The sequence below is a fragment of the Marmota marmota genome, unplaced genomic scaffold (genome assembly GCF_001458135.2).
Source record: "Marmota marmota marmota unplaced genomic scaffold, marMar, whole genome shotgun sequence".
Lineage (NCBI taxonomy): Eukaryota > Metazoa > Chordata > Mammalia > Rodentia > Sciuridae > Marmota > Marmota marmota.
In genome coordinates, this window is record NW_026000142.1 from 7,231,658 (window position 1) to 7,255,714 (window position 24,057).

Consider the following 24,057-nt stretch of genomic DNA (forward strand, 5'->3'; position numbering starts at 1 on the left):
CATAGTGAAAAATGCATCACTATGGATATTGGAGAAATGAAAAGCAAATCAACTGCAGAGTAGGGCCTCTCACCTCTTGCCTGTCGACCAGGCCCACAGCCTTCCTGTGCTCCAGGGATGTCCTGTTGTATGCTCCAAGGGACTAACTGGCACCTGCGCCACTTGTGAGTCTTCCATCTATGAATAAAGAACAGAAGTCCAGTGAAGAAGGAAAATCACAGAGTCAGCAGCAAAAGAAATGACTTTGACCATTGTAAATAGGAGGTTTGCAACTATGATGAGTCCTATCTAAGTGTAATGTATATATTTGTTAAGGCATTAAATATAAATATATATTTTTATGGCATCGAAAACAAGAGTATTTCATTGCCAATTCTATAGAAATGAACTCTGCAGAGAGCTATAAAGGGCATTTAGACTTTTTAATCATTCAGACTGCCAAGAGGTGTACCAGGTAGTACCAGAAGTGTATTCCATTTAAGTAAGTTGTGTTTATTTTCATTCAAGTTATGAAACTGCATTCGGGTCAGGAGTCTTTTGTATAATGCTCTTTTGACTATAGTACTCCAGGAGTAGTTCAACAACTGAAATTTTAATGTGATTTTACAAAAACCAGTTTCAAAAATGATTAAGTTTGCACTACTAGTTGACAATGTTCATGATGTAAATATACAGGTAGACTATTTGTCATCTCAGAAAGACAGATGTATTAAGATGGCAAATATGCCATAAATTTCCATTTAAATTATTATTTGGTGATTGCATGTTCCATTAATTGATGCCACAGTATTTCACTTGTTGTCAGAATTGCAATTGTGTACTACATCAAGTTTCAATTAGAAACTTTAAGTCTGAATAGCAAGGAATCCAAATTTCTCTAATAAATTATCAAGTTGATATAGAGCTTCAATAACCACACTTTTCTTTGGGATTATCACAGATGCACTGAACAGACATCTTACTAGCATCATTGACATAGCAATGTCATTTCCTGAGCCAGAATACCACTGTTTATGAGAAACAGGTGCTCTTTGGAGCCAGGGGAGAAATGCTTAGGCTATTCTCCTACGTGAAATAGAAATGGCTTCCTAAAGCATATGTGTTTCATAATTATTAACCACTTCTTTGCATTTCAAATACTTTATATCAACCTAAGACATTTCCCCTAACCACTGGAGCTAATAACACAGATGGGAAATTTACACAAGCATTTGCCTCCTAGGAGATAATTTCAGAAGTGGAACAGCTCTACTCCACAGAGGTAGGAATGGCAGCTACAGCCATAAACATCCCAAACTGCATTGAGTCTGAGGAAGAAGCAGTGTTGGCTTCCTCTCTACCCTGTCTGGAAGCATATGGACTGGAGATCCTTCTCAGGGCATCACTTGCTTTGGTTTTTCTCTATTACCTGTAGCTCTGACACACTTGAGGGGCCTCGCAGGCCTTCTCTTCATAGAGAGGATCCGTGCAGTCCCGGCCTCCATTGGCTGGCAGCTGAATAATGACCCGAAGCCGAGACTGCTTCCTGACTCCCAAGTCACCTGGAATGAGGCAGCTTTTTAACCTTTGTACTTTTGCATGGATAAAAGAGTCTCCAACCACTCTGTGAGAAGAAATTGTATTGTCTAAGCCACCTGTGCTTTGACATTCCTGAATGAGAGGCCTCAGCTAGTCCAATCAATTCTCCCAAAGACCATTTATATTGAAAAGCCAATTAATTTCCATTTTAAAATTTGAAGAATGAAGAAAAGTTCCTCAGTCTTCCTAATATGCAGAGTAATTGCTCTTTTGTATATTTCTGTCCCCTTGAGAAACATGACAGATCTAATTAAATTATTTTCTTCTACCTTAAGTTTATTTTCATGCCATTTCACGTAGCCTTGTTTACCACATGGGACTCATACACACATAATGAATCTTCCGTAGGAGGATACATTCAATGTTATAATGTGAAATTTTATTTCTTTGTTATTCACTTAATTTGAAATGTATAACTTGTAAATTATTCCAGTCATTTATTATTCATGTTAAACAGACAAAGATCTTCAATTCAGGTCACATTCTAAACATCAGGCTCTAAGTAGTGAAATGAAAGTGAGGTCCTTGAGGCAGATATTTTTAGAGAAGCAGTCAGAAACTGTAATAATTACTGTAAGTAAATAACTCCAAATTATGTTTTAAAAATGGAAAAAGTTAAGATTTACCTTCAACAAAGCTATCCATTTGACAGTATTATTGATGAAAGGATGTTCAACATCTTAAAAATTAGAAACAGATGGATAGGATTTGCCAATTTTAATAAAACATATTTCAACATATAATTTATACACCTCCTAAGGATGAATAGTCACAGATACAGTTCACTTACAAAAGAAGTCCCTTAGGCATTATGTTGTTAGATAACATAATTTCCTGATGCATATACATTCTTTTGTGAGAACATGAAATATTTGCTTCATAGATATTTGCTACAGGGGAATTTTAAAGGTTAACAGCCCCCAACAAAGTTTAATCAGAAGTGAAATTAAATATTTGTAGTTATTGTGATTGTAAAAAAAATGCAGTTTGACAATTAAACTTTCCCATAATGGACTGTCCTTTCTCCTGAAGTCAAGATGTCCCTTAACATGGTCAGGCCAACTGACTCCAACCATTATTAGAGAGGATGCACGCACTGCATGGGAGAGTGGACCAGATCAGTGATTCCTGACTGTCTGACTACACAGAAGAACCTGTTTTAAAACAACAACAATACAAACAACAGATTGCTGGGCCTATACCTACAGCTATTAAGTCTGATTTTTAAAAAGTTTGCCAAGAAATGGTGATGAAGAATCAGGTTTGGAATCTCCTGGAAGACGACCTTGTCTGTCTTGTCCCAATTTAAGATTCTGGGTTCACATGCAACTATTTAGGATTACTCCCACTGTGGGGGGAAAGCTGTACTATTAATGATTTATATTAAACTATTTTAATGAATAATTGGAATACTATAAGTAATGGAGTAGGGAATTGGGAGCTGGAAATATTGGCAATAGAGAATTAAATTATTTGAAATAGTGTCATGGGCTTTTTATTGTAACAATACTAGTTTGTATGCCAGCTCTGACTTTTATATGTTTAATAAGATTTATTCAGGGAAAATCTAAGAAATGTCAATAGGAATTTTAATAAATTGCTAATGTAGTCTTCACCTACTGTACTGTCCAAGTGTCTCCTATTTTAAGACCAGGTGATAATTTCCTCTAATAATTAAAAGCTAGAAAAGAATTTTGTTTCCCTTGATAATCTTCTAAGAATCCATTATGTTTCTATTTTTCACTTTGGTCATGAGAATCTCAGAGCTAATTTTCTCAATTGCAAGGGCTTACCTTAACTTGATTTTCTCATGGAATCTTTCTGTCCCCTTCACTCCTCCCCCAGTCCCTACCTGGCTTTACCCTTCTTTTCCAATTTATATTATTTTTTCTTGTGTCTGATGTTTAGGATCTATCTTTAATCTTTTTGATAGTACAAGCACTAAGTGACCATTCTCATCATCTGTTCAGCACTGGCAGAAGGATGGAGTTGTTTGTATTATTTTAACAGGAAAAAGAGAAAAAATGCACAAGTGGTCTTTAGTTTTCAAAGTGGTCAAAATTCTTCAAGGAAGCACTCCCCAACCCTTCTCAACATGCATAGAACTTAGACATGGGATTATGACCAAGGAATCCCTGAACAGGAGGGGACAATGAGCTCAGCACCGAAGCTCTTACTCATTCACTGCTTAGATGTTACCTCATACATAGAGATGGCTGTTTCAATTTTGGAAGCAGCGACCAAATGTTAGTGTTTTGATTCTGTTTTGTTTTCTACTTGCAAAAACAAAAATATGACCTACTGTACAACTCTGAAATATTCTTCTAAGTGCCTTCTTATCACCAACCTCAAGGTTTTACACAAAAAAGACTCTATTCTTTTTACATCCTTAACTGATTCCTCAATATCAATTTATTTATTATTATAAAAAGCTCAGATTCCTTACCCTGTGCAGCCCACAATGTAGAGATTGTGACCTGATTAAAGTGGAATGCTTCAAAGCCACAGTACACAGAGAGGAAGTTTAGTGGGGTTACACAGGAAGTGTCATGACATCCATGCTTCTACCCAGTGTGTGGGGAGGTCTGTGTCTTCTCAGGTTACAGTTATAAATAAATCACTTCTGACTCAAAGTAATCGCAGTATAGGTCTCAGTCAGGTTATGGAGGTTTCAGATCAGAGCCCAGAAAAAGGGAGAGCCATAACACACATTAAATAAGAAAAATGGAAAGGTCTTGCTCTCACAGTTTTCTATATGTATTTATTCCCAATTTATGATGTGCAGTTAATATATGTATAGAGTTTCCATTCATCTTTGTGTTTCAGTATGTAGAACAGTAATCATACACAGTAGTGTTTAATAAATATTTGCAGAAAGAGCAAACACATTTATTTCACATTTTTTAACCAGAATATTAATATCTTTTATTTCTAGATAGAAATGTAATTCCCTTAATGTAATAAAGAGTATATTAAGTATGTGCATTGAGGATTAACCAAAAATTAGCTAAATCATTTTCCCTCCATAGGAAATATGAAAATATAAAGAATATGAAAGGCAACTGCCTTTTGTGTTTATACTTGAAAATACCTATCTAGGATAGGAATAGAAGAAACTAATTATGCGATGATAGAGGACACAGATTCAGAGGGTACATAATTTCTAACAGTTATGGCATTTTTTAGATATCTTAAGACATTCGAGGCATATTTTAACACAGAAATTACTAGAATGAAGGATTTAAAGGTCAGGTAAAACAGATTCATTAAGCTAGAAGTGGGAATAATAGCTGGTTGGAGTGGCATAGTGACAGGAAATTCAAAGGGTACTGTTTCATGTAAGAAGCAAAATGTAAAGATAGTTTTCAGATCTTTGGGAGTAATTCTAGTGTATGATTGATTCACGGGATGAGGTATCTAGGTTTCAAGGCAATACATGCAATGAGGAAATAAGAAAGGTGTAAACAGAATTTGTACAACCAAATATATTATTTGATCAAAAGTACTTATTTTTTAAGAGTCAAGTTACAAATAATTTCTACACAGAAATTATTTCTACTTTCAAAGGCCCTTTGTGAAAATTTATGAAAAAAAGTTAAAAGTTAACAAATGCTGGTTTGAGTGTCATACTACATTCTATTCAATACTGATCTTTATCAGCATTGATTTTTCAGGCATGTCTTGGGAGAGAACTGAATCACATTTCAAGTAACTCTATGTGTTCCTCTTGGAATCCTAAAACTATTCTGTTTCACTTTCTACAAAACTATAGTGTAATTTTATCTCTTTTAAATGATTTTACAAAGGAGAGTAGCTCCACATTTTAACAAGCTCAAAACTTTTATAAAATTTAGACTTTACGTGCAGAATTAAATTAAAAAAATCCCCACCTTATCCCTGAATTAATTTTTTAATTGCTATTAACTATCCTTGAACACTCAACTTTGTTCAGCATTTTTTAAAGTGTGGAAGTCAGTGTGACTTCAGGAACACTTGCATTATTCCCATTTCTTACCAAATAATGGAAAAATTAACTTCATGCCATTGCTTTACTTTCTGCACAACACCAAAAGACTAGCTTTCTATAATACCATTGTCTCCTTTTGCTCAGATATAGCAATCTGCAGGCAAAACAGAAAATGCTTTTTCAGGACCATAAAAATTCTTGGCAATGTCATCCAATAATCAACCCTTCCATCACCCACAGAATTAAAAAAAAATTCCTCCATACACAATTAGAGTTATTGTTTTTAAATCTAAATGACTAGGTTTAGGGTTTCTGAAAATTTTTTGTTTTAGGAGACTGATCATAGAGTTGTCAAATAAAGCAGGCAGGACTGATCTCCTGTTCCTAGGGAGATGACCTTGGCTAGCCAAATAGAACTCCACCTTTCATAAAAACTCTTGCTTCCTTACAAGCAGATTTCCTGAGTTGGCTCTTGCACTCCTTGTCCAAAGGAAATCCAGGGCATATTAGTCTCCAAGCGACACCATAAATTTCTGCTTACAGCAGTTAACCTCATCCCTGAAGAGACCAGCCCAATTGAACTCATTATTTGTCACATGACCACAAGAAATGGACCCTCTGCAGCCTGCTAGTCATTTCATCATTTCCCAGACTCACCACACTATCTACATGCTAATCTGATACAAGTTATCATCCATCCTCTCACCCTTCCATTACTGCATCCATTGGGATACCTGGTCTCTCATCTTCAATCTCTTCTTGGAAAGTTGCTTTCATATTCTTTGCCAGTGGAAACTGGTTCTATTCAGCGATTTCCTCTTCTTTTATCATCCTTTTACCTTTAAGAATCTCCTACTCCTCTAAGCTCCTGACATTAACCTTACCATCAGCTATCAACCTTGTGGCTATTGCCTTGAGATACTTGGTTAGTTGGTGACCTTAGATGGTTGTTCACTATAATCCTTTCTCTTCCGCTTCTGTCCTCACTTTGGGGTCTTTGATATCCACATGACTTCCTCCATTTAAGGCACTGGACTCTAAATTATTATACCTCCTTATATCGTATGTCAGTTATTCACTCCACTATTCATCCCTTGACATAATTATGATCAGTAACTATATAGTATCATCTTTGAACACCTAACTTTCTGACCATTCCTCCCCACCTTACAATTTGACTACTTTAATTATTTTCGTACTAAAATTTTCAAATTCAATGAGATTGCTATTCATTTTCCTATTACATTTTCACAATCTAGTCACATCTTCATGACTTCACTTCCATCCTGATTCAAGTTAGTTTTCATTCTTCATTACTATTTTAAGTACTCTTTACAAACACTTTTGACTCTGTTCTCTCTCCCTTTCTTGAACTGTACTGGGAAAGCCCTAACTAATCAAAAGTAATTATTTTCCCAATGTTTTCCTGTAACAAGGCAGCTGAATATGGCTGGAGAAACTCTGACAACTGTGTTAGATATTTCTTCCCATATATGACTGAATGAGCACTGATGTTTAAAAATTCTACCACATATTACCAAGTTGCCTATTTTTTCCCTCTCAAAAATGATAACACTTCTTTTTTCTCAATCCCTTTCCCTACACTTGATCCTTGAGGCCAGTAGATAATCTTCCTTTGCACTCATTGAGAGATTAGAAGAATAATTCTGGGCCTTGTCTTTCCCATACCACTAGGATGAAAGTTTCCTAAGAGCAAGAATATTAGATTCCTGGGGATTGCTAATCCCTTATATTTAAAATCACCCTTGGAACATTGTATTTTCTTGAAAACTGTTATAGAATTAAAAAAAAAATGATTGCTTCAAATTATATATGTGATCTTTAAGGAGGCAATGGAGCTTTTAAAAATAATTCGTAGCTGGGCATGTTTGTGCACACCTGTAATCCCAGCAACTCAGGACTCTGAGGCAGGAGGATCACACTTTACCAAGACTCTTGGTAATAACCATTTTTTAAAAAAAGGACAGGGAATGTTGTTCAGTGGTAAAGCTTCCTTGTCCCTTCTACAATTACTACTACTACTACTACTACTACTGTTAATGTTACTAACAACAACAACAACAACAATAAAAATCAGTAAATTTATCAGCAAATTTCCAATGAATAACTGGTTAAAAATTTTGATCCATAAGTTTTATTATTATCTAAATTATTTTCCCACATATATCTAATTAAACTTCTCAGAAAGACTGCATTAAGCTTGCTAAATTAAAACATTTACCAGATGATAACCACACACAGGCTTCTGTGCCTTTCCTATAGGAGCCTGTAACCATGATGGGATAGATGACAGATAATATATTAATTAAATGGTGGCTAAAGAATAGAGAGCTTTACCATGGATTAGTTCATTTGAGCCATGGAATGACTTACAGGTTTTATAACCAAGACTTGGAGGACTATAGTATTTTGTCTATGGTAATCTGGCTGCCAAGTGGCCAAGCCAGGTGTTCAAACCAGATCTGCTGATTCAAAGTCCACTTGTTCTGTAATATCATGAAGTCTACTACTCATTTCTGTGTCCAAAAATAGAAAGTTATGTTCTGCTGTGTATCAGAGTAAGTTCAATTCACTCTTCCATTAGTTGCTTCCATTCTCCTTTCTAATTTCACATAAGCACTTTCCCCAAAACACTCTCTCTCTAAAAACACTGTACTTTTTACATGGTCACCTGGGAATTTCCTGATGCCCCCATGCTTGGAATTTATGTGGTTCCTCTTTCAAAAAGATCTCATCCATCTCCCTTTCAATAATATTTTCCCTAACATTCGCTCTCACAATGATTTTTCCTTTCCCTTCCTTAGAGCTGTTTGACCACTAAATCTTGTTATTGAATCACACAAGCTCTACATTATCTGGTCTATATAGAAGAGTACTACATTTCAAATGAAATCCAAAGTTTCCTTTAAGTCAGGGACTATTTTCTTTATAAGACCATTTTTTTTTTGTTTTAATTATAAACAGTATTAAATGATTCAATAAGTATTCATGTATACATGTAAAAATGAGTAATTATTTAGTTATCAAATGTATAGAATTCACTATTTATTTATTTGTTCAGTTTACTAAAAATGTTTTTTAAAAGTCCATTCTTTGAGTTGTCACATTTTAACACATAATCTTTTAATATTATTAATGATCAAACAGAAAGGAGGAAATCATGTTCTTTTCACTAAGAAATCCACAAATTTAGAGTTTATGCTAATTGAATTTTAATTATAGTATTTTTATGAATAAAATATTGTATTGTTTATATTTTACTTTTACTTACAGACACTTACAGACACATATAATATATAACAAAAGAAGTTTCAAGAACTTACAGGGAACAGGACTATAGCACAGTAGTAGCACCCAGGTCTGGTATGCATAAGGCTCTTGTGTAACAGACAAACAAACAAAAACAAAAACAATCTCACAGAAAAAAGTTAATAGGCTATTAAAATAGCTCCAATTAAGGTTTAGAGATGAGAAAAGTTTACCTGATTCCCTTTTTCTTTGTGTGTGGGAGAGTATCAGGGATTGAACTCAGGGACACTGGATCACTGAGCCACATCCCCAGCCCTATTTTTTATTTTATTTAGAGACATGGTCTCACTGAGTTGCCTAGCACCTCACTTTTGCTGAGGCTGGCTTTGAACTCAGGATCCTCCTGCCTCATCCTCCTGAGCCACTGGGATTATAGACATGCACCACTGAACCTGGCCTGATTCCCTATTTTTATGAGTGATTATTCAAGAATCAATTTAATGGAAAATTTATTTTTTTTAACTTTATTTCCTTGAAATGCTTTAGAAAAGATCAATTTAATTTTAAAGTACTTTACATAATACAAGGACCTATCCAACATAAGGAAAAGACAGGCTTTTCTTACTTTCAAAAATTTCACTTAAAATTTGTGTTAAATTATTAATCATTTGGTTATAAATATGACATGTTTTGAAATTCTAAGTAACTTATACTAAAGCAAAACAAAAAGTGAAAAACATTAAGAATAAAATTTATAAGTACATTAATTCCATATGATAACTTTTTCACCACCCTGATGAATAAGCAACAATTAACGCAGAAATACTAACCTATATGAAAGCATAATGCTCTTGCTGGTTGTGACCAAGCGAAAGAACATCATACGTTATTTAGATTTTAATAAAAGAATATAAAGGAATAAGAAGAAAATTTGAAAAATGTCAGACAATCACATTGTTTTATTAGTAAGCTTGTGTCATTAACATTTTTAAAGCTAATAGCTTCCTTTTTCCTCAAAAGCTACATAGATGCTCAAGACTTTTAAAATAAAAAAATTTCCTAGTCTTGCTCAGTTTGGTATTTAAGGCTATTTGATAGAAAAAGCATAAAAACAAAAGAGACTTATGTGTCAACTTTATGAAATGCTAATCATATTGTAAAAATAATCCAGTATTAAATTTATATGCTCTAAAGTATTAAATAACTTTTTGTCAGTTAGATACTTGTTAATTAAATTTCTTTAGTGAGTCAAGAAGCATAGATAAAACACAAACATAAAAGGAATTTAAGAAACATTAGCTCTGTCTGTTGGGAGAGCAAAATAAGAAATAGGAGACAGTGTCATTTGTGACACTGAGAGAAAATTTGCTCAGTCATTACAGAAGTCACCTGGAGTACTCTGATATCTTCCCCAGCAGCAATGAGAAAAGCCTCTGTTCTCCAAGGTAAAGAAAAAACTATCAAAGGATCTGCCATGACACTAAAGAGACTTTGTAAGTCATGAAAGCAAAACCAACCTAAACTGAGAACAAATACTCATCTTGTAAATACCTCATGGCACATTAAGCATTGGCAGAGAAACAATTTGGTCAATTTTCTCTTCCTTTATTTCCATCCTTGGAGCTACATAATTCAATCTGTAGCAAATCCAGTCTCATGCTATTTCTTGCCAGTAAGTAGGTTGGAAGCCATGTGTACTGATAAGATCACTGTATATTATTTTTAGAATCTGGAAGACCAGTATACAGTCTTTTAGAATTAAGTAAAATCAAACATTATTAATATAACAAAGTCTAGAATGCTTTCACTTTGATCTATATCATAAAATTTCAAGTCAGTTTTTGGTATAAAACTCATTTGTCTGGTACTCTAACGCAATATATTTCCAGAGGAAAACCAAAATGTTATGGCATTCATGCCCAAACCAGGACTATAACAGCCCTCTGTAAGAAAACAGGAGAGGGTATTATTTGTGACACTGAAAGAAAATTTGCTCAGTTATTTGCATAAGTCACCCAGAGGATATTGATACCTTTCCCAGCAGTAACGAGAAAAGACCCACAAACAAGGCTTGGTCAGAAGAATCTGGAAGTTCTGTTGAATGCATTTTCTAAGGAAAAAGCTGAAGAAACTCTGCAGACCATACCTTCTCTACAGGAGGAGGGGCATGGTGTCCAGTCACTATATGGTGTTACAATACAGTCTTTCCTACAAGGAAGCAGACAAGGCCTCACGGTTTCAGGCCGAAGGCTTTCAGGACACCTAGAAAAAGAAAAGAGAAATTATTAGGTCTTCACAGTAAGCCAGATGACTTAACTTTAGAATTTTCATTGCTGAAATTGTCAAATCATCATCAGTCTGTATTATTTAATTTCTGGCAGTCTTTCTACTTTTGTCAAGAACCATTTAACTCAGTTAATTATTTCAAACTGTATTTCAGTAAAACTTTTTAAGACAGAATGTGTAGATTTAAGAGTAGCACCTGTGCTACCTAGAATCGAATATAACAATTCTATGTTCTCCCGCTATAATAATCTCTCCGTCAATGAATATGTGTTTTCTTTCATGCTTTATAAAAAATTTTGTAGGAATTCACATGACCAATTTAAGGACCCAATTTTATATCTCTCTATAATTAAATAGGTTTTGTGCCTATTGTGAGTTTCCAGGTTATTCTATATTTCTTTTTTACAAAATATGCATACCTTTAAACAAATTTATAATTAAGTATATTCTTTACACAGTTCATGCTCAAAAACAATATTGTATTAACAGTAATATATTTTATAATAAATAATAAAATAAAAATTCATAAACCATTATTTTTCCTGGTTTTATTTACTGTATTGATCTTTATTTTCTCTTCCATTTTTTACCTAGTTTTAGAGATTTAAATATTTTTAATTTTTTATAAGCTAAAATATCTTTTTTGGAACAAAAAGTGACTATAGATAAAATAAAAAGTCGATAAAAATAAATTGGTAATCAGTAACAAAGAAGATTTTAAAGTATCCTTCGTGGGAGATGTTTTCAGAACTGAACTATAAGTGAAAAAAAATCAACACCACTAAAATAATTTCTTTATAGCATTCTACAGACATTTTATTTTTTATATATCTGATAATATTTATCTAAAAAACTTTTCAAATACACAAATATCATGCTTTATTTAATTGTATAGATATATGTTCTTTTTTCTTTAAAATAGTTAGGCTTATTTGGAAGTGGATTTTAAAAGTATATAGTATTCAATATTTCAAAAAAATAATCTCCTGTTTACATTGAGGGTAAGTTTGGATTTTCCTCATTACAATGACTATTCAAAGTCATGGACAACAAGAAATTTAAGTGTGGAACATATAAGCTGATTGTGGTGCTATAATTCAAATTGTAAATCACTAGAATTATAACTTAACTGCATGCCAGGAAATGTTATACGGCAAAATCTCACATATAATCCAGTTAATTCTTTTGGGACTATGGAATCATTGGTCAGTAATTATTATTGAAAGCACTCCTTTTCAATGAGGCAATTTTATAACTTTAACAATGGGAGGGCATTACTCAATTGCATGGTCTTCAAATATTAGTCCTGAATAAATCAATGGGATTTACAATCTTATCATTGACAAACTCCAAATATTGTTTTAGTTTAGAAATAGCCACAGCAAGATACTTGGCTGACTGTGGAGAACAAAATTACTAACCACAAAGTTGTTAAATGAACACACAAAGATAAATTATACAGCCTAGATTAGATTCAATAAAATGAATTCAGACTTCCTTTGGTGAGGCAATTGGTTCAGTCAACATGTTCCTTTTCTCCCTTGTACTGTTTGTATTTAGTGTTTGTGGTTTAAATCAAGGAATTGATTTTCCCCCAAATCTTATTCAAGGTCAAATTAAACAGATGTGATAGGAGTTGAAGTTTGTTACTTGGAAGGATAGATAAGATCAATAACATTGATTTTACCATTGCACAGTAATCTATTTTATTAAGAGAAGTTTGAAACAAGCTTTCTATTTGCATTTTTGTTTCAAATGACTAGTATTGCAAAGCATTCATTGAATTTAACCCAGCATTTATGGAGAAGGGCAATAACATTTTCTTTCAAATTCAAAGTACTTGCTTAATTTTCCAGAATTTTAAGGGCAAAGTAAATCCATTCAATTTAACAAATCTATAGATGTATTCAGGTCATTGAATACAGGCTGCAAACGCAAAGCAACTTTTTAATGGATTATTGTGGTGGTCCAACACGGGACTTTCATGATTGATTCAATGATCTTAATCCAGCAGTCTCCTTTAAGCATAGGCCTGTACACATGCACATCAATTAGCCTGAAAAAAATTTTTTTTTGTAGTTTGTATAAGTGAAGGAAATGTCAACAACAACTTCTGAAAGGTGACTAACTGTACAAACACATAGAGTAAGACAGTGAGCTTACTGTCCAGAGCATAATAACCCTCATCATGCACCACTGAAGGTTGTCCCTGCACCTCTCTAGTGAATATTCCTACCTTTGTTCTAATTCCAGTAAGAGGATGATATCATCAATAGTAAATTCTGATTTGGAAGGGGTGTAAGGACTATTAGCAAGTAATCAGCTCTTCACATTACTTTAGAAAATCACAGAATAAATTTCTAAACTGCTAAAAAATAAAAAAGTAAATAAAATACATTCTAGGTGTCTGGGAAAAAAAAAAGAACCAGGATCTTCCAGGACTTTGGACTTTCTTCTGCTGCTACTACCACTGAATTTTAACACACTGTACATTCATTTCCTGAGTTGGATTCATCAGACACTTATAATATTAAAATATTAATTTGGGGCTACTCTCAAGCACACAGAAAAAACTCAATTTATCAAATCACTTTGGTATACATTTTCCAATATATTTTCAAATTTCAAATGATATAAATGAAAAAATTATTGGGCTAAAAGCATCTCTAATATCTGAAGCCTTAGCCAGATAAAACAACTCATAATGGGGTTCTTATTTATCACTCTGGAGTTTTCCATATACCAGATAAATTATTTTCATTTCCTTGGAAAGACTAGGAAGAATCTAAAAATTTTAAGAGAAAATAACAATTTCTAACACTTATTGAGTGATTGTATTAGTAATCTTTTTCATTAAATCCTTTCAGTATATTTTGAAAATTGAGACCAGAATTAGGTAGGTCCTAACTAATTAAGATCACCCTCAATATTTGACCATTTGGCAGATTATTTGGAAAATATGAGAATATATTTATACCTTTATAGCCATACCCATGTTTCATAGCTGAGAGGATCTGAATTTTTGAAAATTTATGCTCTCTAAATTTCAAAAAATAAATTTCTTTCTCTCAAAAGAATAGATCTTAGATTTTATTTATTAATTTTCTCTGAGAATTTCTTACCTGGTTGTGCCATTCCTTGTTTTGTTTATATTTCTCACAGGGCATATATAATATGTCAACTCTCTGGTTCTTTGTCCTACCTTCTAGAAAATGGTTGTTTTGTTATAAAACTATTTGAAACAATCCTGAGAAACTGATAGTTGTTTTTTTTTTTTTTTTTATCATAACACTCCTTCTGTCTCAAGGCTCTCTCTTGGAAGTAAATGGCTTATTCATTTAACCACTGGTGGATATAATAAGTTTGGTCTCCGTATTTTTATATGGTATTTTCTAGGGGAAATGAAAGGCAGGTCACAGAAGGCTACCACCCAATTAAAGTAGATTGGCAGCCTCCATAACCTCCGGATATATAGGAGGTCATGGATGACCTACACTCCTAGAACTCCATACTGTCATTACTGATCAGCCAGGCCTACAGCAAGCACTTCTTTCATTGCCTCGCTAGCTTAATAAAAGCAGAAAGTGCTTCTATAAAACAAAGTCGGTACCAGATAGAAAGATTCCTATAGAATTTATGGATCTCAGGTACAAGACTCCAAAGCCGTTACAGCTTTATCAGCAGCTGACATTTAAAATAAACAAATCTTACTCTTGAGGACAGGTATGACATGCATTAAAATGTTCCATTTCATGAAGCAAGTGAAGCCTGAGCCAATCCTCTGCATGGCTGACCAGAGGATTTACTGCTGTCTTTCTAAAGCCCTTACTTTTTGGGTCCTACTTGGCCCACATTGACTCGTACACAGATAACTTTTCTTGTCTGCATGCCAACAGAGCACGAGGCCTCTCCATTCCAAGTCGTAGTTGTGTTGAAGGATGACACTGAGGTGTCCTCGATGCATTGGCCCCACGGACCAGTTTGCCAGTGGTACACAGTACAGGGATGCTCATTACAGCTGCGCACCTCTTGCAGAGCACTGGTGTTTGGACAGCGAATTCCACCTACAAAAATGGACAGTGATAGCAGATGAAATGGAGAGCCAACAGGAACCTTCCCCTTCTCTGCTCCTTGGAATGAACAGGGTGAACAACAATGATAACTGCTACTTATTTAGCATATAGCGTGTTAGGAAGTCATATTACATATTTCTAGCTTAATCTAGCTTAAAATACAAAGTATGTGGTAGATATGATACTTGCTTTTGAAGACTATGGGCAACCTTAAAGAATGAGGCCATTGTTCTACAGAGAAGTTGAACATGAGGTGCAAAGAAGCCATGTGATTGCTAATTAGAAGAAACAGGTGCGTTGAGACTCTGTGCATGAAGAAAACTGAGTGTACTTATAAATGTTATCCCCCAAATTGAAAGTCTTAATTACAGGTTTTATAGTACTGCTTATTTTAATGTTTAAGGTTTTAGGTTGATTAGATATAGGGATGTTAAAATCTAATGATACCTTTTGATCTTCCAAAACATTACTGGAAAAGCCACTAAGTAAAGATAATATTACATTTCTTCAAATCTAGATGTCATTGGCTGTGCAATGCACCATCATTGTATGTCCCAAAGGAAAAAAATGGATAAAAATTAAACTATGATAAAATGCTTTCTTCTCAACCCTAGTTTTTATTATGTGCTAATTGAAATACCTTCCTGCGACTTATATAGTTTTATATCACAGTTTTGTACACATTAAAAGGAAATATATTCCAAAAAGTTACATTCAGAATTAAGATCTTTTGAGTCACTTTTTAACTCGTACTCCTTGAAGTGTGTGTTCTCCTATACTGCATCATTTTCTGTGACATCAAAGGTGTGGGTGACACAGAATTTCTTTTTTTCTTTTGGTACCAGGGATTGAACTCAGTGGCACTCGACCACTGAGCCACATCCCCAGCCCTTTTTTTGTATTTTATTTAGAGACAGGATCTCACTGAGTTGCTTAGTGCCTCCCTGTTGCTGAGGCTGGCTTTGAACTCGAGATCTTCCTGTCTTAGCTTCCTGAGTCACTTGCATTACAGGCGTACCCTACCATGCCTGGCTCAGAATTTCTTAAAAAAAGTTCATTTTTGCCATCTCCAGAATTTTCTTCCAGGATACTGATACTCATCTCTAGGCTCTGATCCTTTTGTATTCTTAATTGTCACAAAGGTGTCAATAAAATCTTAAGCAAGCAACTAGAATTTCTTTTCTTTCCTCCAGTGGTCCTTAGCTATTTTTGATCATCTGTGTTTTGGCAGAAGCAACATGGGATTGCAATTTCCACCATGAATAACACAGAAGTTTACATACATAGCAACTATGTCATTAACTTGGCCATAGCAGTTTTAAGATGCACACAATGATTTTAGAGATGTTAAAGGGCAAAACAGATCCAACTTTTTTAATCAGTGGAATATGGTGTGGGGATTATTATTCTGACATCTTTTTTTTATGTGCTAGCTGCATTATAAGTACTCCATGATGAGGCCTCATTTTGTGTTCACAATTGTCATATGAGTTAAAAAATATTAAGTGGATGAGTTCCAACAGATTAAATGATGTGACCACTGTAATAATGAGGAATTTAGAAGTCCAGTTTCTTAATACTGCTATTTCTGATGCCAATTATGAAAGTGAAAAGTCTTATGTTGTTAAGCTAGGGTCCTGGAGGAATTTGTTGCTCACTTTATTGACAGTTTGATTCCAGTGGCCACACCCTAAGCTGAGCTTCACGTGTCTCCTCCTTTGCGTTTAAGGACATCTCTCTACTTGGCATATAAATCAGTAGGCTGTATATGTGAGAACTTCATGGCAATTTAGAATCATTTATGCAGTGTTGAATGTGGTCTCAATATCAGAACAACCTGCATTAAACAGCATTTCATTAATGTTCCCTGCTTCATGAAGGTGAAACCATCTGTCACAGTTCATATCCTATCTTCCATCATATAGCTCGGTGACCCCAGCAGTTCCTGCAAAGAAGTTTAGGATTTGAATAGAAATGAATCTTAAAACACACTAATTGGATTGGGGAAAAGTAAATGAGCACTCATATTACTCATTCCCTGAGGCGCTAGATTTATTCAATCTTAATTCTCAAGCACTTGTTTATATATATATATATATATATATATATATATATATATATATACACACACACACACATACATAACATTATTTTAACAGTTCCTTTATATGTAAGACTAAATTAATAATCTTCCACCCAAAATATGCTTGTTTACTTACACTACTTTCATTGTGAACATATGTATGCTATTTAAACTGTGATTTTAAAACTCTGAATTGTTTTTGACATTGGAATTAACTAGTTGGCTTTGGAAAAATGATAAGGAAAAAAACTTCTACAACATCAGCATAACATGTCGAGGAACTGCAAGATAGCTGTTAAGTTTACATACATAAAGGCTATTTATTTTCTTGCCCCAATCCACATTAAAGCTACATCAGCAGTTTGGGGCTATTGTCAGGATCCTTGCACAGATAAGCCCCAATGTGGTCTTAATTATAACAACAATATGGCAATTCTGAAAGTCTGGGTTGGAGTAATCAGTCTTTGCAGCATTGTCTTGTTGTTTGGGGAATAATTTTACAGTAGAAAAATTGATAAGTATAATATTGAATGTATCTATTATTTATGGAATGATCTAATTCCAGACATCTGGGAATATTTCTACAGTACTGTAAAAGATGTAAAATGTGACCTATGACAAAATTAGCAATAACCATATTTTTAAAAATCTTTTTGCATATAAAAATATATGCTTTGTATGAAAGTCACTATTTAGACTGTCTATGATTCCATCAAAGGGAAGGACTTTATGGGATCTGGATGAAATTCTGTTTTGTGAAGGAACATTTATACTCATATAAAAATATCAATTATTACCAGGTGTATGGTGGCATACACCTTTATTCCCAGCTATTTGGGAGTCTGAGGCAGGAGGATCACAAGTTTGAGGCTAGTCTGGGCAACTTTAGTGAGACCCTGTCTCAAAATAAAAAATAAAAAGGGCTGAGGATGTACTCAGTGGTAGAGCAACCTTGGGTTCAATTGCTAGGTCCAGGGAGGAAAATATCAACTACTAACTGGACTTCTCTTAGAAATAAAATAGTGACATTTTCTTCTGACATCAATCTTTGCTAGGATGTACCAGATCAAAGCTATGTTTCTGTTCTGGACATTGATAACCTTTGCAATTTATATGATGGAGTGAAACAAAGAACCTTCTTTTAAAAAATTTTTGCACACAAATACGTTTAGTGTGGTGTGCAGTGTTCATGTGGGATACTTTAAGGGACACTAGAGGGGTTAGAAATTGTCCTTGCTACTACAGGTATATTATAATGCAGTGAGGAAGAGTAGTCAGGGGATAAGACAAGCATAGAAATGAGTATTATTCTATGTGGAATGTCATAATTATGTTAAGAGAAGTATTTAGTACAATTTAGAATTCAAAGGCAGAAGATTCCATTACTTTTTGGAGACTGAAAAATGCCTCAGATAGGAGGCACTGAGATGAGTTTTGAAGGAGTAGGGTTTTGAAAAGAAGAGTGATGAGAAGACAGGGAAGGGAGGGAGGATTTTATCAAAGCAGAAAAAAAAAATAAATAAAAGCAAACGGAGGCAAGTAGGTATGACCTTGGGAATTAGCAATACTGATAAACTCCTAAGTGGAGAGTAACTGGCACAGGGATAAGGAGGGACACCAGGTGGATGCGATGAGGAAGCCACAAGGTGCTTCTGATAGTGTCTGATATTGCAGCCCAAATCCTTTGGATTGCAGACCACTGCTGGATGAAAAGCACATTGGTAAGGGCATGCTTGGGGAGAAATGAATCCTAAAGAGCTTTAGCCTCAAGAGTATTCAGGAGATTCTGCTGCAGTGCAGCTCCATCCCCACTTTTCTCCTTGCATAAAGAGGTAGACTACTTCCTGCTGTGGAGCCTGCATAAATCCTGTGTGGTGGTCATGTGGAGACAGATCTAAGCAGAAGTCCCTCTTCAAGGTCAAGAGTGGGAGGATGGGGAAGTGCCAGTATTTACTTAGAAACCAGAGTTGTACGTGTATATATACATCCTGGGTTCCTCCAAATCCTCTAGGAAATATGGGTGCTTTCTGGCTCTTAGAATTAAAATACTTTAGCTGTAGAAAATGAACAAGTTAAAGTAGAAATATTACTATCCTTCATGTTTTTGCATTGTAAAATGATTTTTGAAGACTACTAAATCATTTCAGAAAAAATTGGAACGATTCTATTTTAATCTGCATCTATTTTTCTCTGTGAATAAAGTGGGTATAGGGCATATTGGTATTTGTCTGATGAAGTTATATCAGGTCATTCTGAACTTTGCAAAAATAAACATTCTCTCATTTTTTCTCTCTGTAAGGATGATTAACTATATAATGAAAATTAACAGAAGTTGTTATTATACTTAGTGGAAAACATTATGAACATTATTTTTTTTCTTTTTAAATGAAGCTTGCTGAGCATCTGCATCTTCAAGGAGATTCAAAAAATTGAGAGGTCTAAAAATCTAGTATCAATCTTTAATTTCTTGTTCAAATTCATCACTACATTACTATTTTTATATTAAATATGCCAAGCTTCAGTATTAAAAAATTGCTTTCTTTCAGAACTTTTAAACATAACTTTAAAGTAGCTTTTTGAGAAAATCCTACAGTTTATACTAGGAAGACATTAACCTTACAATATCATAGAATTCTAAAAAAGCACATTATCAATTTTATTTAGCCAGAAGAAGTAGAAAATAAGATACACACACCTCCACATACATGCACTAAAGACACAGAAACACCTTTTCTTTTTTTTTTTTTAAGTGAAAAGAATCACTCTTACATTCTCCAGTGTATTAACTACCTCTAGTTGGCTATGACTTATGATTTAGTTTTCAAATTACATTTCAATAAGAAACATTCATGACTATTTTTCAAATGTGGTTGATACTATATATTATTATTCATGATTGTGTGGAAAGCGACTATATACACATTGCTCATATTCTATTTTTTATTTTTTAAAAATTTAAACCAACTTCAGAGTTACTGTAAAATCAAAAGTACCATATCAAAAAATGTTTTGCTAGATCATCTAGATAAAGTTGACAAAATTATATTGATTACTGTAAATACCTTAGGGTGTATTTCCCATAATCAAGGAGATTCTTCTTTATATCAACACATCTAATATTCAAAATTAGGATATCAACACTGATATATTATTACTATCTAATTCTGAGAACCCATTCAAATTTGTCAAGTGCCCCAAAATAACCTTCATAGCCCAAGGGTTCAGTATAGAATCAAATATTATATTTAGATGTCATGTTTATTGTTAATCTATTTTAATCTTTAATTTTTTAAATTTAGATATTCTGGAAGAGTAAATGTCAGGTATTTTGTATGGTACCTTCTGATTAGGATTTTTTGATATTCATAATTGGATTCTATATATGCATTTTTGACAGAACATCAGAGAATGATGTCATGTTCTCACTGTGTCACATGGAGGATACAAGATTTTGATTTGATCCATTACTGGTGACACTAACTTTGATGACTGGATTCAAGTGGTACATGTAAGATTTTTCCAATGAGAGATACTTGAGGCTAAGTAAATAAATTGCTCTTCATCAGATGTTCAATTTATTTATTTTTTATTTATTCCAAATGTTCATCCATGTTTTCCAATTTTATTTAATGGGTCATGATCTATTAGGATCACTATTCTGTTATTCAAATTGTTTGTCTATGTGAACAGTGGGGGATTCTTCAATCATGTTTCTGCTTCTTGGGCTCTAGACATAGTCCTCTTTTCTTTTCTTACTAGCACAAGATTCTTCAGGGCCATCTTCTACTTTTCCTATCACAGCCCTGGAATCCACCATTTCTCCAAAAAGCCTGCTTCCTTTTATTAGAGATGGTGTTAGAAACCAAGATCTGGGGCTGGAGCTGGAGCCCCATGACTGAGAATATGCTTAGCATTCACAGGCTCTGGGTTCAATCCTGAGTGTGCACAAGCATACACACACCCACACATACACATTAAAAAAAAAGAAGAAAGAAAAAGAAAAAATGAAAGAAAAAAGAAATGAAACCAAAATCTTAGTGTTAAATGGACTTACTGATGTTGCAGTCTTGCCACTCTTGATGTCTTTCCAGTAAATTGAGCTAATAATACTTGTGGATATGGACATAAATCCAGCTATATATTCACACAGTTTACATTTACATTTTTATATCTACCTTTACAAATTAAAAACCATAAAGTTTTTGGGGTTCTTTATGTATGCTGGAAATTAATGCTTTATCTGAGATGCAGGTGGCAAAGATTTTCTCTTTGGGAAGATTCTGTAGGCTTCCTCTTCATGTTTTTGATTGTTTTCTTTTCTGTGAAGAAGTTTTTTAGTTTGATGCCATTCTATTTATAGATTATTGATTTTACTTCTTGTGCTTTAGAAGTCTTATTCAGGAAGTCATTTCCTGAGCTGATATGTTGGAATGTTGGGCTTACATTTTCTTTTAGTAGATACAGGGTTTTTGGTCAAATACCTAGGCCCCTGATCCACTTTAAAAGTTGAGTTTTGTTCAGGGTGAGAGATAGGGATTAAATTTCATTCTACTACATATGGATTTAAACTTAACACCCCAAAAAACAAATGATCCAATCAATAAATGAGCAAAAGAATTGAAAAGACACTTCATGGAAGAAGAAATATGAATGGCCAACAAATGTTAGAAAAAAGGTTCATCATTTCTAGAAATTAAACAAATGCAAGTTAAAACTACACTTGAGATTTCATCATACTCCAGTCAGAATGGCAATCATCAAGAGCACAAGTAACAATAAATGTTGGCAAGGATGTGGGGGAAAAGGTACACTGATATGTTGCTGGTGGGACTGAAAATTGGTACATCTACTCTGGAAAGCAGTATGGAGATTCCTCAGAAAACTAGGAATGGACCCACGATTTAACCCAGTTATCCCACTTCTCAATATATACCTAAAGGACTTAAAATAAGCATACTATAGTGACACAGCCACATCAATGTTTATAACAGTTCAATTCACAATAGCTAAGCTATAGAACCAACCTAGGTGCCCTTTAACAGATGAATGGATAAAGAAAATGTGGTATATATACACAACAGCCATAAAGAATAACTTCATGACATTTGCCAGTAAATGGATAGATCTTGAGACTATCATGATAAGTGAAATATGCCAATCCCCCAAAGCCAAAGATCACATGTTCTCTCTGATATGTGTAAGCTAACTCACAATAAGGGATGCAGGGATAGAAGTTCAGTAGATTAGACAATGGGGAATGGAGGGAAAGAAGAAGGGATAGGAAAGGAAAGTCAGTGGAATGAATATGGCATAATTTTCCTATGTACATAAATGAAAACATCACAGTGAAGCCCACCACCATGCACATCCACAAGAATGAAGTCCTAACTAGAGTAAGATGTATTCCAGGCTTGTATAATTACATAAAAATGGTTTCTACTGTCATGACTAATTAAAAACACCCAGTAAATTAAAATAAACACCATAAAATTACATTGATAACTTCCAATCCCCAAACAATACCTCAGGGTTTAATTTAATTTTCTCTCTTAACATATTTGCCCCAACAGGGTATCTTTGTCACTGTGCCCTTTTCTGACACCCTGCCTCAGGCTACTTCATATTCTAGAAACCCTCCACAACCCAGCCTGGTTCTGCCACTCCACACTGGGCTGGCTGCCTTCATGGATACTGAGAGTCCATCTTTGTTCTGCTTGTGCTCTGACATCCTGTACTGGCCTCTGCTTCCACCTTCTCATACAACCTATGTGATTCTTTCTGCCCTTTACACTATTCAGTGACTCTGAAATTCCATGCCAGGACACCCCTCCTTCTCTGGATGCTCTTCTCACTCAGGTTGGGTTCTAACAACCCACTTGGGACTACTGCTGACCCCACACCTTCTGGCACAGATGCCCAACTGCTTGATTCCACCTAATGGCCTTTTGGATAGAATTGTCCAGGAAGGAAGAGGGTCTAGAAAGAAATGGAAGGAAAGGAAATGAGGTGAAAAGGAGTGCCATTCAATTATTCTATAATTTGTTTAAGAGAAAGAAAGAGACCTGTTTTATCTACTAAATTGGGACCATATGGAATAGCATTTTACTATATATCTATGGATACAGATATAAATACATATATACAATAAGAAGACTGAGTAAATCATGGGTAAGACCAGTAGCTGCATTCCTCTTTGTCAAGCACATACTAGCACTATATTCTCTATAACCCCCTTGAAGTTAAGTTATATGACTCATTTTAGCCAAAAAAAGTGAGAAATGATGAAAATCATTTCTAGATGGAAAAATTTAGTTTCTTCTGTGTTTAAATCAATAGACTCTCCAAGCACGTTCTTCTTTTGGGAATTATGGAAATAGGACGTCATATGATAGTATAATGCTGAGACATCTTTTGAAGGACAAACTGCCCTGGAGAATTAATCCAGAACTGTAGCTAAATTCCCTTGAAGAAGAAATAAGTAAACCTTCCTTCTTTAAAGTTCTAAACTTCTGTACTATCTGTTACTGCAGCACAAATCAATCTATCCTTAATAATTGTAAGATATCATCTAATTTTCAGTATAATGTTTAATGATACTGTTCTGACAGAGATAAATAAAAAAAAGGCTAGTTTGTAGCATTTATTTTGTAAATCCAGATATACTTTGCAAAGGGACTTGTCCTATGGGTTATTTCACTAAAAAAATCATATAATTTCTTATCTAAACATTTCATATATAATTTTTCTACTGTGATATTTTTAAAAAATTATCACAATAATTTGCTTTTACATAAAACTTA

General features: G+C 34.2%; 1 protein-coding gene across 2 annotated transcripts in view; it reads right to left on the reverse strand.

Moving 5' to 3' along the window:
• The window catches only part of Thsd7a (thrombospondin type 1 domain containing 7A), a 389,770-nt gene that overhangs the window by 73,267 nt on the left and 292,446 nt on the right, over positions 1-24,057 (reverse strand). For both annotated transcript variants that reach the window (XR_007341524.1, XM_048785998.1), the window contains exons 8-11: positions 14,931-15,165; positions 10,962-11,077; positions 1,409-1,541; positions 74-177 (exon numbers count right to left, since the gene is read on the reverse strand). Coding sequence is in view for 1 of the 2 variants with exons in the window: in XM_048785998.1 (XP_048641955.1) it covers positions 74-177; positions 1,409-1,541; positions 10,962-11,077; positions 14,931-15,165 (588 nt within the window). In the remaining variant the exon portion in view is untranslated. The remainder of the gene's footprint in view (positions 1-73; positions 178-1,408; positions 1,542-10,961; positions 11,078-14,930; positions 15,166-24,057) is intronic.